Source organism: Diceros bicornis, chromosome 4 (genome assembly GCF_020826845.1).
Source record: "Diceros bicornis minor isolate mBicDic1 chromosome 4, mDicBic1.mat.cur, whole genome shotgun sequence".
Taxonomy (NCBI): Eukaryota; Metazoa; Chordata; class Mammalia; order Perissodactyla; family Rhinocerotidae; genus Diceros; species Diceros bicornis.
Window position 1 is genome coordinate 63,696,058 of NC_080743.1, and position 16,486 is coordinate 63,712,543.

The 16,486-nt window shown below is 38.7% G+C and overlaps 1 protein-coding gene across 1 annotated transcript; it reads left to right on the forward strand.

Moving 5' to 3' along the window:
• Window positions 1-2,144: 2,144 nt before the first annotated feature.
• LOC131401460 (interferon-activable protein 203-like) lies at window positions 2,145-14,865 on the forward strand. Its single transcript, XM_058536809.1, has 7 exons — window positions 2,145-2,409; window positions 3,321-3,457; window positions 4,086-4,244; window positions 9,742-9,909; window positions 11,335-11,754; window positions 13,421-13,609; window positions 14,821-14,865. The coding sequence occupies exons 1-7, from the start codon at window positions 2,145-2,147 to the stop codon at window positions 14,863-14,865; spliced, it is 1,383 nt and encodes a 460-aa protein (XP_058392792.1).
• Window positions 14,866-16,486: the final 1,621 nt, after the last annotated feature.

The following is a 16,486-nucleotide window of genomic DNA, read 5'->3' on the forward strand; positions in this document are numbered from 1 at the left end:
TTTCCCTCAAGATAGAGTGACAGTACCTCTTCTGACAGCCTTGGGCTAGATATGTTTTGAAACTCAGAATCTGGAGGCTCCAGAAAGGCTTTAATACATCTACTTAAAATACTACATTACTAGAAGCCCTGGTAGGATCTGGATCATTACTCTAAAATCAAATGCACTAAAATTTTGGTAACAAAACACATGCATATTCAAATTTAAGAGGAATGAATGAAGATTATGCATAGCCTCCTACTAACTCACATCTGGTTTTATTTTGCAAATAAATTATGTTGTCGCACTCGCCCAAAAAAACCATAAAAATTTTATTTAAAAAAATTTCTGGCCGGCCTCATGGTTTAGCGGTTAAGTGCGCCGTTCCACTCCTAGTGGCGCGGGTTCAGATCCGGGCACGCACCGACGTACCACTTGTCTGGCCTTGCTGAGGAGGCATCCCACGTACAGCAACTAGTAGGATGTGTAACTACGACATACAACTATCTACTGGGGCTTTGGGGAGAAAAAGAGAAAATAAAGGAGGAGGATTGGCAATAGATGTTAGCTCAGGGCCGGTCTTCCTCAGCAAAAAGAGGACGATTGACATGGATGTTAGCTCAGGGCTGATCTTCCTCACAAAAAAAAAAAAATTCATTTTTGAAATAGATATGGAATTTTGGACCAGTATTATAGAAAACTTACTCCACCGTCCCTCTGTAGGCAGATCTGCTGTTGAGATTAGTTTCAATTTGATCCTTGAATCTTTATAGTTCACCTGCTCTTTATTTCTGGAAGCTTTCAGAGTTTTCACTTTGTTTTTAATATTCTCACTAGAATGTGTCTTTGTGTGGATTCATCCTTCACTCTATGGGCCTGACCAACCCAAGGACACTCATGTTCTCTCAAGAACATGAGGAACAATTCACAGCCCCAGGAATTTGAACATCCCAATTATACAAAAAGTACACAACACCTGGTCTCTAAACTAAAAGAAACATGAATTTAAACTGAAAATTGGGATCCATAACAGGCACTCAGTGCCATCAAGGAAGTGCAGAAGGTGCTAAGGGGCCCAGAGGAGTGAAACTCAGTTCGAAATGGGAACTCAGGAAGCTTTCTGAAGGCAAAGCATCAGTTGAGTATGGAAGGCTGTAAGAAGGTAGTCAGAGGAAGAAAGGTGGGAAAGGTTTTCTAGGCAGCAAGAGGGGAATTAGCAAAGTCATGAAACATGAAAAGGCAAGGTGTGTTGTATATTTCTGGAGCATAAGACATAAGAAATACAAAAGCAGCTAAAGGAACAAAGATGCAGATTATTCAAGGCCTTCCAAGCCAGGCTAAGGAGCAAGACATTTTTCAAAAAGAAAATGGGGAATTATTGAGGGGTTTGAAGTGAGATAGAATTGTGGCTTTGTAGAGAGATATCCGGCTCTATGCAAAGAACTTATTAAAAAAATTAAGCTGGAAGGAGAAAAATCAAGCAATTATAGAAATAATTCCAGTCAATAAATACTATGATCATGCACTAGGGATCAGGTAGAAGTCCCAGAAAGAGACAATGATATGAGCACGTAGGACACAAAGAACATGGTCCAAGCCCCAGGGAGGGATGATGTTAATTAGAGGTGACTAAGGGGAAGCCAAGTGGACTAGGGCAGGTACCCAGCATGGTACTGTAATGCTGTGGCAGAAGGATATTCACATAAAGTGAAAGGCTGCAGCCCATTTTCCATTTGACTATGTGTCAAATGACTTCAGTCATAGTGGGTGTAGGAAGAGTCAGAAACCAAGAGGCAGACATGCGCAGATAGATTGTACCCCCAAAAAATGATGGGAGGAGGAACCAGGAACTTTGACACTACACAGTCAGTACTCTACACAATTGCCTATATCCAAACCTTCTTCTATCAGACCCACCTCCAACCCAACTCAATTGTCATCATAAAAAGGGAAGAATTTCTTAGAAGTTCCAAATTCAGCAGTGCTCAACCCATTTTCCACAATGACATCTGGTAATTAAGTCCTTCTTTGTCACATGCACCCATGGACAACACCTTCACATGGACCACTCACTCACATAGACATTGACCCTCTTTTAAATTGTCTGTATAAATGTGCAACACTGTGTGTTATATTTCTCTTGTAGGTTATCTTTAACTTGAGAGATGGAGACTGAATGCAAGAAAATTGTTCTGCTGAAAGGATTGGAGCCCATCAGTGATTATCATTTCAGAATGGTTAAGTCTTTATTGGCCAGTGATTTAAAACTGACTAGAAAAACTCAAAATGAACATAATAAAATTCAGATTGCTGATTTGATGGCAGAAAAGTTCCCAGGGACTGCCAGTGTTGACAAACTAATAGAACTGTACAAAGACATAGAAGAACTTAAAGATCGTGCCAAAACTCTTAAAAATGAAAAGTTAAAAGGTAATGTGTGAGAATCTTTCACTTTCACTCTCTCTGCACCATCCTCGATGTTGACTAGAACCTGGACTTGTCATAGTTGACACATCCCATTCCCAATTTAGGACTCAGTAGCCATGGCAATGTTAGTCCTGCAGAGGCCAAGTTGACAACTTAGGGCATCACCTTTCCTACAAAGAGGTTTAATGTATTTCAGAGGGTATATTTTGGGGGTGAGGGTAAAGTAATAAAGCAGGAGTTGAGGAGAAAGTCAGCCTTTCAGTATGTTAGAAAGGTTAGAAAATGACAAAACAAAATTTTAAAAAATGTGAGTTTTAAAATATTTACATCAATTAAAATACATGTTCTATTAAAATATTTACTCCACCATTATTAGTAACAAAAATCAGGTAGTACTAAAATAAAACCTACTTCTCAGAGATGTGAAAAACTTGTCTCTTATAAAACCACTGGATTATAAAAACGTATTTTAAAATGTCCAAGTCCAGCATAACCACTTTGTCACCTCACTAATTACATCATATTTCCTTTCTCTCATTTCACTAATTCAAACAGATGTTTTACAGAAGATGACTCACTATCAGCAACATGAAACCTTTAGATTCTTAAAAGTAAGGTATAGGGTAAGTGGTTGGAAAAGAGTTTGACTCAGGTACATAGGAGTCCAGAGGACAGGAAGGATATGCTCAATGCACATGAGATGAGAAAGCAAACCACTGAGGAAGCATTGAGACAGTCTTTGCGCCTGTGTTACCTCTGCTGGCCACCTGTGCCCAGCCTGACTAATGCAGTAGAGGCAGACACAAGCATACCTAGACCCACAAGCAGGAACTGAGAGGAAATAGTATTGAAAGGGCTTCAGCTGTCTCAGACCAGCTCCTTTGGATTTATTTTTCTCTCTTTTACTGCATCAGTTATAAGAAGATGGAAAGCAAGAGGAACAACTCCAGTGAAACAGAGCAAGAAGGATAAACTCAGTAGTGATGAATCTACTTCCACCACAAACAAAGGTTTTGGACCTGAATTAATCAACGATATGCCTATCTTGAAGGTAGGATGACCAAGGTCCCACTGAAGAGGTTTCTTCTACGGCTCTTCCATTTATTACCTTCCTATGAACACTTAGTTCTTTATTCCTTTCTCAACATGCAAGTAGAAGAATCAGAGAAAAAGGGATTCCAGGGGCAGAATGAAAATGAGGTTCAGAGTCAGTAAATTAATAGCTACTGGTCACCCATTATGTTTCAGAACTACTATGCACTTTACGTTATGTAATATAATTCCCTATGACGAAATATGAAATCATGACCCGTCTTTTAGATATGAACTAAAATGGCAATCAGATTAGGGAAACAGCTTGCCAAAGGTGACTGAGAGACTAAATTCAAACTTATATCTCTAAATCTAAGTTCGCTGCTCCTGTCATCACGACAGAGGTGACTAAAGGAGTGACAGGTATAAAATTTTCTCCACCCTTTGCATGAAGCAATCATATATGTGCACTGCTTACCTTCTGGCTACTTCTTCAGAAGATGGACTGTATGTAGCTCCCTGGAGTTCTCAAAGACATAAATTGCAGTTTATTAGAATGTAGTAATGAAAAGCTGATATGTTTAGTGGTAAATATGTGTTTCATCTAATATTGAAAACCATTAAGAAGGAAAAAAAAACGCTTTCAGAAAAACAAAACCACAAAAACTGATGAATCTAAATTGCAGCTACCCCAGGAACAGAGTCAGCTTTCAGAACCTTCGGTAACCAGCACACAGTCAGCTGAGAGCCTTCCCCAGACTCCTCAGATGCCTCCACCAGCCCCGTCCAGCAGTTCATCAACCAAGGTACGATCTTCCCATTCCCAATATTTGTCGCTCCCTACAACATATTACAGAGATCATCATGACCTTGAAAGAGTTTCTCAGTAATCCCTCACTAGATAGAATTTCTTTACATTGTAAAATGAGTCGTTGATATATCAATATAGTTATCGATATCTCAGTGTATTATAAGTCCATTGCTTCTGCAAGGTGTGTGTTTATGAAATAATTCTTGATCTCAAGAGGGTTACTGCCTTGTGTTGGTCCAGAAAGAGGGAATGGAGGGTGGCCAGACAATTATAGATGAAAAATAGAGTATGTTTATCGCCTACATTCTAATTTGCTTTCACTCTTTCTCCTTACCCATACCTCCAGATTAATTTTCAGTATTCTACGTTGCTTCACATGTCAGGAGTTTTGGCATATGCTGTTTCCATGATTTGGAATTCATTATTCCTGTCTCTTCACTGGCCTAAATATTTTCAACCTCAGGTTCCATCCTGAATCCCTTCCTCAGGCAAGTCCTCACTGATACTCACATTCCTAAAAAGAGGTCTTACCTTCACATGGCCCTTTACTATTCCTTTGTAGTACTTATCACAACTGTAATAAATCCTCATCTTTCTTCTCTACTAGACGATAAGCTCAGATTATAGGTACATTTTCCCAGGGGAAGACAAGACAGGGGTGGGAAATTGAGTACATATCTCATGCACCAAATCCTATCCCAACCTGCCTTTTGTTTTGCCCTGTGGTTGCATGCAACCTTGGGACAATGAAGCCTGTATCTGAGGTGAATGGGCAGGGAAGGATTGCCCCAAGACAACATAAAGGGTAGGCAAGAGCAGAATTTAAATCACTGTTATCTAATATAGTTTCTCATCCAAGATCCCTGCTGCCCTCTCACTCAGGGTACATCCTCACCACCACCCCACACATACCACTTGAAGAAAGACTTCTTTTATAAAGGCACTTTCAATTTTTGGTTTTGTTTTCTTGTTGTTAGTTCCAAGAATCCACATTTCTGCTGATAATCTCTCCCAAAAGATCAGAGAGATGGGTTTCTAGGAGCCTGAAGAGCAGATGTCAAGAACCTATTTGTATATTTGCTTGAACAGAAAGTCATAGTTAATAACCATCCATAAGTGCAGTCAACGTTGTACTGAGATTTGCATCCCTTATAACCTGGGAAGGTTACTTACCAAAACAACAACCCTTAGAGTTATGTGTGACCATGTTGGCTTAGGCCAGTGTACCGCATATGTAGAATCTGAGAATTTAGAATTCCATCCTAAACCAATGAAATTTCATCTGAGCTTTTAATATTTGCAGAGTGAAATCTTTAATCCTGGTTGAGGTGGGAGATAGCAGGTAGTACAGGTATCTGAACATGTGCTATTATTCCAGAGAAAATTGATAAGTTAAGATCCTGTTTAAAAACGAAAGAAAGAAAAGAATAACTTGTGTTCTGTGTGATTTTGAAAATTATTATCCAGAAATAACGAAAAAAATCTAATTTTCTCCAGCAAAGGAATGACATAACCACCAAAACTAATAACTCAAAAATGAACATGCTATCCCAGAACAGAGTGGGCTTCCAGAAACCTCAGAAACAAGTTCATGCCCAACTGAGAGCTGTCCCCAAACTCCTCAGATGCCTCTACAGGCCCCATCCAGCAGTTCCTCACCAAAGTACCCTCTTCCTGTTCCCATACCTTGTACTTCCACACAATGTAATTACAAGGATTATCATAATCTTGGAAGAGCTTCCTATCTAACCTCCCACAATATATAATTCAATTATTAAATATAATTTCTCATCCATTTATCAGTGTATAATTTGAGATCCTACTAGATTCTAATTCCTTTGCTATTTACAAGGCACATGTTTATGAACTAATCTTTGATGTTAAGAGGGCTACTCTTTTGGGTTGAGTAGAGAGAGAGAGGAAGGTGACCAGTCAAGTAGCGATGAATGTGACTGTGTTCATCCCGTACAGTCCGGTTTCCTTTCTTCCTCTTCCCCTTTGTTCACTGACCATACTACAGGATTTATTTTCAAAGTTTCCTGCTCCAATCCATGTCAGATGTTGTGACATATGATCCTTTTTTTTTTGTTTGGTATCATTCGTCCTGGTTGACTACCGGTTCAAGTGTCTTCAACCTTCAGGTGCAAACCTGAATCTCTTCCTCAGGCAAGTCCACATTAATGCCCACCTCGCAGAAGATGTTAGATATTCCCATTGTTTGCTTTCACTGGTCCCTTTATTTTTCCATTTTAGCATTTATCACCACTGTAAGAAGTGTACCTTTTTCTTCCTTACTAGACAATAACCTCAGATTATAGGTACCCTTTCCCTGGGGTGGAAGTGTGAGTGCACACTTCCATGCATCAACTCCTTTCATAGCCTGCCTTTTGTTTTGTCTGGTATGACCCCTGTGGTTACTTGCACACAAGAGTACAATGCCTATTTCTGCAGTGAATAGGCAGGCAACTTGAGGTATAGGCAAAAGCAGCATTTAAATCATTATTCTCTAATATAGTTTGGCACCCAAGCCAAGAGCTACTCTCTGACCCAGGCTGAAAGTCCCCAACATTGTCCCACAGATGACAGTTGAAGACAGACTTCCTGTAGGCAAGATTTCTCAAGTTTTGTTTTGTTACTGTTATTATTATTGTTCACTTCAATAATTCATAATTCCCTACATAGTCTCTCCAGTTTTTTGGGGGTTGATAGAACTAGCAATCTGTGTCTGTTGTCTCTAGGCCCAGGTGGCCATTATCTAGTCATTGAAACTTCAGGCCCACTGTCTATCTGCCGTGACAATGACGTACGTGGACATCTCAAGACAACTCTATTTCTTTCTGTGCCTATAGCCTTGGAAGTGACACTTTAAGGCCCCATCTGCATAAATATGTGACATAATCATTTCTACTCCCAGAAAAATCATTACACTTCCTTGAAACCTCCTTCAAGCATAGGAATCTCAGAGAGGCTCACCTGTGTCCTCAGCCTCATACACCTAAACAGACAATATAGTTATTTCTTCTTTCTGGTTCAGCCACCTCCATAGGAAGCCTGTAAAAAGGGTGTCTGACCACTCCATAATGCACTAAATGAGTAGGAAAGCCTTGCTCTGATTCATCATGGAGTCTCCCAACTATTTTCTCTATAATATGCACTCTGTTTGCTTTTGGGATTCAAAACCAGGAGCAGACTAATATTATCTTTGATTTCTCCTGCTTGTTTCCCCCAAAGCAAATAGCACAGAATGGCTTGATTCAAGGACAGGATGCGGTGGTGAAGGAAATAATCAGAAGGAAAAAATTCAATTACCATTTTTAAGAATTATCCAAACAAATAGTATATTTCAAGGCATCTAAATCCTACTTTTATGATGGAAGATTTTGGTTTAACTAACTTTGAAAGATGCTCAAGATGCTTTAGTCAATGAGATTAAATTAACACATGTGACAGAAGTGAATAGAGAAGCTTCTTAATAAAGTGCTTCCCATATCACCTCTGTCTAGGATTTCCATTAAGAGGGTGAACATAATACATAAAACATCTCTAGGGGAGGAAGAAATATTCCTCTACCCTTCTAGGCTCTTCTGGTTGGTCTAAGAATTAAATTGACATGAGATGGAATAACAGGAGAAAATCAAGCAACTTTAATAACATGTATGCATGGGATAAACCCCGGAAAACTGAGTGACTCATCAAAATGGCCAAATCCACCACCTTAAATACCATCTTCAGCTAAAGACAAAAGAGGATGTCGGTGGTAGTGGTTTGGGAATTCAAAGGGGAGGAAGGCAATTCACATGAAGATGGAAAGACAAAGGTTCGGTTAACAAATGTTTGCCATGCCTTGCAAAGACAATGAGACAAGGAGAGGACTTTGATCAAACGGGCCTGGCTAGGTTCCTCTCCACTACTGCTATAATCATCTATAGTATTAGCTCCTTCTGAAACAGGCATTCTATCTTAAATTCTTTTAGGCAGTTAGGGGCAAGGACAAAGTTTATCCTCAGTCTTTGTTCCTCAAAATAACCAAGCCAAAGAGACACGTGTTGAGGTAACAAATTCTGCCCCCTTGAACATCTATGGATCAGAGCATAAATACAAACCCCTGCGTTGACAATGAAATAATAATAACAATCTTGATACTTCTATGTAGTGAGCATTTAGCGGTATTGGACTCTGAAACCTGTGATCTTTGTGTACATTATGTCATTTATTCCTTATAATACCACATGAGGGTGCTGTTGTTAGTCCAACCAAATGAGAAAATTGAAGTTCATAGAGGTTAAAAATGTTCTCCAAGATCACACAGATAGTGAATTGTAGAGCCAGGGTTCAAATCCAGCCTTTGAACTCTACAATTTGAGCATTTAGTGGCATATATTGATTCCAGAGTCAGAGTACAGATGTTCTAGTATCTGGAAATTATTTTTAAAAATTTATAATTAGACAGTGTTATGTCTCAGGTTGATTTCCATAGCCCAGGCTCTGTAAGCCAACTAAGGACGAATGAGGTGCCAGGGTGGTCAGAGAGTGTCCTAATCAGGAAGCTGCATGCCAGAGGGAGGTATTTCAGGCAGCTCCCTCATCTACAGCTTTATCAACAAGTGACACTTTATGAATTAGATAAATGAATGCTAAAAGAGGTAAGAACTGTGACAAATTTATATTGGATATAGAAAGTTAGAAATGGGCTTTCCTTAGTGAAATCAAAGGTAGTCAAGATAAATCATTTTAGAGACACTTATGGCTCTTGCTTAAACAATTATAAAAATCCAGGTATTAGGGATGCCTGGGTGAAATCTTGAATGGGTCTGTTTCTGGTTGAGAACTCAGAAGGATTTGGTTGCCTGATGCAGACTACATAGAGAGCAGAATCCCGCCTTTAGAAATATGAATTTAAGGGAATTTCTCCAGTACGGTGATAAACAAAGCATTCAGTCATGTGGAGACTTGGTTCCCTAGACCTGGAGAGCAGATGATAGAAACTGATTTGGTTATTTAGTAAATATACAAGGTAGTAAAAGACTTAGTTAATAAAACATCCGTAGGTGCAGCTGACGTCGTTCTGAGACTTGCTTCCATTATAAGTTTGGTAGAATTTTACACCAATAAATAACTCCAAGTATTATCTTGATGAAGTTGACATAGGGCTGTTTGCAGTAGAGGTAAAGCCAGAATTCCATAACAGAGCAATGAAAGTTCAATCACCTGAGGTTTTAACATTTGCAGAGTGAAGTTAGTAATCCTGACTGGGTTCCAAGCTGGGATGATGTTGGGAGTATCTGAAGATGTGCTATTATTCCAGAGAAAATTGTAGGAGTGAAGATCCTCTCCTATGTCTGTGTGTGTGTGTGTGTGTGCGTGTGTGTGAGAGACAGACAGACATACAGAAAGACAGAGAGACAGAAAGAGACCATGAGTAGGAGAATGTTGTGGTTCATTTGATATTGAAAATAATTAACCAGGAAAAAAATATATATATTTTGCTTCAGAAAAGGAAAGACATCACCAATAAAACTGAGGAATCCAAGAGGATGAAACTATTCCAAGAGCAGAATCAGCTTCCAGAATCCTCAACAACCAGCCCATGCCCAACTGAGGGCTGTCTCCAAACTCCTCAGATGCCACCACCAACCCCATCCAGCAGTTCCTTAACCAAGGTTCCAATATCTCCACTCCCTGCAATATAATGACAGGGATCAGTAGAACCATGAAGGAGCTTCTCACTAATCCCCTACTATATACAATTCTTTCTTTAATTATATCACACATATTTTGTTAAATGTATATTTTGAGATGAGATTGTACCCTAAATGTGAACTCCAACTCTTATTAGGCACCATCTTGTACATTAGGATAATCTATGACCCAGTGGGAACCTAATCATCCTTAGTCTCCACCGGGTATAATTAGTCCTTTGTTCATTTAACTTTATTTTTGTATTTCCCTCAATACACAGTGAAAGACACAGCATAGGGTCAAATAGGGGGAGAAATACAGAGCCAACCAAAGCACTATCACCAAATCTTTCTCTTTCATATTTTTTTGCTGAGGAAGATTCACCCTGAGCTAACATCTGTGCCAATCTTCCTCTATTTGGTATGTGAGCCACCTCAGCTTGGCCAACGACAAGTGGTGTAGGTCCACGCCTGGGAACCGAACCTGGGCTGCCGAAGCAGAGAACGCCGGACTTATCCACTAGGCCATTGGCCGGCACCTCTCTTTCGTTTTTTGTTTCATAAATAATATCATCTTAGAAAATTTAGGATGTGTACATGCATAGACAAAAATAATTAAATTCTAACTTTTTGAAATCTCTCCTCTATCAAATGCTACATTTTGGTAAAAAGTCTTTCTGATTTTACATTTTGTTAATTATATACAAAGAATATCATTTTGTCCCAGGTTGGATCACATACACGTATTTTTCTATAGCTAAGAGCCCCTATCCAGGACATTTCCAAATTAAGGAAGGTCATGGGATACTTCCAGTGAGTGTCTTACTATCACCTTCCCAACACAGCACTATTTTTTTGGAAAGGGGCTTTGAGATTTGGATCTTTTGATTGCCACCTTGACTGGGATTAATTTCAGATGAAATCAATGGTTTTTGACTAGAGGGAGCCATTCTTCACTCTCAGTGACACTAAAGATGACTTATTTTCTTCCCGATTTATATCTTACTTTGCTCACTAAAATGAGTTGATGGGATAAATTAAGATTGTTTTTTCTTCTGCATCTCTACTAGGATTCACTACACAATGGCCCACCGCCCCTATACTGTACATAGCTCTTCCTAGGAGAAATACTTTTTTCTTGGGTTAATTCTTTTTAAAGAAAAATATTCTTCCTTGCAAACTTATACAAAACGAAGAAAAGAAATAATATTGCTGTTTAAATCTTCTCCATTTCTTCTATTAACTAAGTTATGTCATGTCTGCCATATTTGTCTACTTTTTTTCCAAGTTCACCCAATTATGGTGTTCCTTGAGTTTCAACATCAAGCCTGAGAAGGTTCTCACTAGAGAGTTTCTCTGTATACCTTTTCTAAATTTTTCCTGGTATTGGTGTGTACTTTTAAGCAGAAACCAAGACTGAAGGCTGTAGCTAAAGAAGTTTCCAAAGAAGAGGATTTCCAGAGGGGCCCCAAAGAAGTGATGGTACTGAAAGCCACAGAACCATTTGTATATGCCGTCAGCGAAGGGGAGAGAAAGATGTTTCACGCCACAGTGGCTACTGAGAGCGAATTCTTCCAAGTGAAAGTGTTTGATGTCAGCTTGAAGGAGAAATTCATCCCAAAGAAAGTCATTGCCATATCAGATTATATTGGCCGCAATGGGTTCCTGGAGGTCTACAATGCCTCATCTGTGTCTGATGTTAATGCTGACCAAAAGATGGAGGTCTCAAAGAGACTTATTATAAATGCTACTGCAACTCCTAAAATCATTCATCTGTACTCGCAAGCTCCAGGAACCTTTGTGAATGGAGTGTTTCAGGTGCATAAGGTAGGCCACACCATTGTTTTGTAATATTTCTTCTGCAGCCCCAGAATTAAAAATCCTAACTTGCCATTTGGAGTTTGGTTAACAGAAACTCAGGGAACCCCTGACCAGGGATAGTTAGGTGGAGTCTGCCCACTTTAGCATATGGGAGAGATAATCTCTGAACATTCCTCTTCCCAATGTGACAACTTGCAAATTCTTTGGAAAGAGATTCCCCAGAAACCTTGGCATTTTATCAGCTATGATGATCCATTGACAGTCACCCTGCTCCAGGACAGTGCAGAGTATATCAATAGACATATCCTTCTGATTTTGTTTCTTTCAGTTCTGCCTCATCTATTTCAGTGACAGCTTAACTTAAATGTGAATGCAGAATTGCTCTCTCAAGCTTGGATTCCAGTTGTGACAACCAGACTAAGAAATCAATAGACTACTCTGCCCTACAATGCAGCTGTTTCCAACAAATCACTAAAGTGCTCTTGACTCTTTATATTCATTCATCAAAAAATTGTTGAGCAAGGGGTTTCCCTGGTGGCATGGTGGTTAAGTTCGTGCACTGTACTTCAGCGGCCGGGGGTTTGCAGATGGGAACCCCGGGCAGGGATCTAGGCACCACATATCAAGCCATGCTGTGGTAGACATCCCACATATAAAGTAGAGGAACATGGACATGGATGTTAGCCCAGGGCCTCAGCAAAAAGAGGAGGATTGGCAAAAGATGTTAGCTCAGGGCTAATCTTCCTCTCCAAAAATATATGTACACACATATATATGAGTATATATGTGTGTATATATATTTAAAAAAAATTGTTGAGCAATTGAATTTGGCATTAAATAATAAGAAATATGGATGTTGAAGAGAATAGAGCAATCATGTAATTTAACTTCAATTTATAAATATGGACAATGAAAACAGAACCTTGGTGAATTCTAAGAATTAGGGTAGATATTTCAGTCTAAAACAACATAGTACATCTAAGCTTAGCTGACGGAAATTTTTGTATGTAGTATGTTTCATACTCCATTATATATGTCTTCTAGGGTGGCTCTTTACTTTTATCCCTGTTGTTTTCTGCACATTCTGTTTAAATGGCTGTGCACACCTATGCATTTATAGAATTAATGTATAGATTAAATGATATAGAAACTAGAAACATGGGGACTAGATAATTTAGATGCAAGATTTGGGCAGACTGGAAAAGAATGAATAAATGCAGAAGATAGAAGAAAGAATTACATATTGATATAGCAATCTACTGAATGAAGACTTGCAACAATATTTCTCACATTCATAATGAAGCATGAATGGGCTTTCTTTTCTGTTCTCTGGCGCTAAAGAAACCTGTATAGGTTATCATATCTGACTGTATTCAAGTTCCTTAAGAAATATCAGCTATTCTGAGATGGAAGCAGGAAAAATTAGGAAGTAATCAATTATTTTTAGAAGAACCAGGCAAATAAAGACCTAAAAGAAGGAAAGGTAGACACAAGATTCAAAAGGGGGAATTTTCTGGACGAGGTATCTTAAGCTATTTGGTACCTGTAATTCTGGACTTACTGCTCATATTAACCAGTCAAAGACAAAAGTTTCCACTAACGCCTTGTATTTCTCACAGATGTGGAAACCTGATCCAGTTCTGAAAAGATCAATGCTAATTTTCTTTTGCAGAAAATAGTGTGGAATGATTTCATATATTATGAAATACAAGATAATACGGGGGAGATGGAAGTCGTGGTGTATGGACGACTGACCAAAATCAACTGCAAGGAAGGAGATAAACTTCAACTCATCTGCTTTGAATTGGCGTTAGGTGAGAGTAAGAGGCAGCTGAGATCCGTGATTCACAGTTTCATCAAGGTGAGAACTCCTGGGGAACATCATTCTTCTAAAACAGAATTTAAAAAATCTAGACTGCTGTTATTATACAGACAATCCATCGGGGGAAAAAGAGCCAATCCTTGACCTTCTGAATATAAACTTTCTTTCATATATAATCATTCATTTGATATATATTCACATATAATCTTTCAAATATAGTCATTCTTTTTTTAATAAAGAAGGATATCTTTCTTCATATTGAAGAGAGAAACTTCAGAGAGGCATTCAAAAGATATGATACCTAATCTAAATATTATAGAATGGGTTGAATATATCAAAACATTGAGATCATTTAGTAAATTTGGGCTTCATTAAGGCAGATTTGTTTCAGATACTGGCTCTGTGATTTGCTAGTTAGCTAATGAACTTAAACACTAGGAATCTCAGGTTCAACATCTATTAAACGGGGGAAATATCTCCCTTCTCAGAGGATGGTTAGCAGAGCTCCTACCAGATTACATGATCAAGGATGCCCATGAGCATCTCAGAACACAAAGTTATCTGCCTTTAGTGAGATACCTGCCTTTAGTGTTTGTTGCTGTTGGTCAACAACAAACAGAGGTGGTTGGTTCTACATGACAAAGTCCATACTCCTTGTCACATTCACACACACACACTCACACTCACACACACGCTCACACACACACATCTATGTGAGATTCTTGGGACACTAGCAAAGGACACTACATTCCAATACTGAAATGTAAACAGATCAAATACAAAAGCTGACATATCCAGATGCTCAGAAATGCACTTGCTCTTGGATCTTTACAGTTCTCAGGACCATCAACCAAACATTCCAACCCTTCCCTCACAACAGTGCACCAGCAATGCATCTTGTACATTTCCCCCACTTTTCTTCTCAGTGAGAACTTTCCCCTCAACACTTGCCGTTGAATATACCTGCTCCTTCCTCTCGCTTATTGTTCCCCACACCTCCAGCCTGTCCACATGTACTCATGCTGGGTGTGAATGAATATCTCCTTCCGGTTCACAACCAAGAGGAGGGGGTGGTGACTCAATAAACAGGTCGTCATTAAAGGAGATAGGTGAGAGTGAGAGAAGAGCCTTCTAGAAAGGAAGAGAGAAAGGGATGCAGCCTGTGGCAAAGAGAGGCAGTGTGAGTGAAGGGAGAATTGTATGATCAGGTGCATCTCAACTGGTCTATCTTTATCTCTTGCTTCTTAAAGGTCATCAAGGCCAGGAAAATCAAGGAAACAACCACTCAATCCTGATTCATATATGAAAACCTCACTATATTTCTCCTTCTTAAAACGTGAATGCCATTAATAGTGATGTTAATGAAGATAAGATTTAAGTACAAATATATATATGTATATATATGCAGTACACATATATATGTGATAGACAACAATATATTTACCAGGTATTAATTCTTGTCAATGGGGTGTAATAGGTGTTTTTCATTTTCTTTTTTATATTTTTCTGTACTATCTCAATGCCATATTTTACATCTGTAATTTGTATTATTTGAAACAATTAGAAACATCATGTATTTCTTTAATGCAGTGTTTCCCCAGGAGTCTAATTTATTGGTGAATTGCTTAAAAGCAAATAGTCTGTGGCCTGCAAAGCAGGATGGGGCACACAGGGCCCAAGGAGTGTTTGCATTTATACTTTAGGTGTGATCTTTACAGGATAAGACTCTGGTCAAGAATGGACTTGTTGAAAAGGCTATGCTCTGGGCAAAGAAACCCAGCGAGGGGTTAGACGGGGGCTGAAATCCAGTCTGTGATTGAATTGCCAAGCCCCGTGTCCTAGGAGGGGTTGCTTTAGCCCAAAACAATCAATATCTTTTCACAATTGGTCTCCTGGAAGGGACATAATTGGGTAATTTGTCTGCAAAATAAGGTAGCTTCTGCTGATTTGCAGGAAGACACTAGCATATATTGGAAGCAATTCCAGACCTGTCTGATGTGAAATAACCGGTTCCACTCACTTACTCAAGTACCAATAGCTCTGTAGCTCTCCAACTATATTTGTTCGTCTCACATTTCATATATGTGGATTTCATCAGGAAGTTGCTCCAGGTACAGACCTGTATTAGGCAAACACTGAAGAATAATAAATTCACTTTAGAGTACAATGGCAGAAAGTAGACATCTAAAACTGAAATTGATAATATATTTAATGATCACATATTTGATACCTGCTGTTTTGCAATTATTTTGGGTCACTTAATCTTCTTACTAGCTCTGGAGGGTTGATAGTGCTCTCCTTTTTATTCTCTTAATGAGAAAAACCACGAACAGAGAGGCTAAATCACTTTCCTAATGATTTAGGACAGTTCCATCATAACAAGAATTTCCTTCATGCTACTTGTCAACTCTTCCCCCAGTTCCAAGCTCCTGGCAACCACTGATATAGTCTCTCAACTTACACTTTTGTCTTTTCCAGATATTCATAAAATGAAATTAAAAATGTATATAGAATTTTGACTCTAGCTTCTTTCACTTAGTATAGTCCATTCAAGATTCATCCACGTAGTGGTGTGTACCAGTTTATTCCTTCATATTGCTCTGTAAAATTTACTTGTATGGATCCACCAAAATTTATTCATCCATTCCTCAAGTGAGGAACAATTGGGTTGTTTATAGTTTTGCATAATCATATTAAAATTGCTATCAATATTCACTTGCAGATTTTTGTGTGATCACACGTTATCATTTCAATGGGCAAAAAACTTTTAGTGAGATTGATGGTTCATACAGTAAGTGTATGTTTAAATCTATAAGAAATTGCCAAATTGTTTTCTAAAGTAACTGTAACATTTTTCATTCCCACCAACAATGTGTGAGAGTTTCAGTTGCTCTGCATCCTCCTCAGAATCTAGCA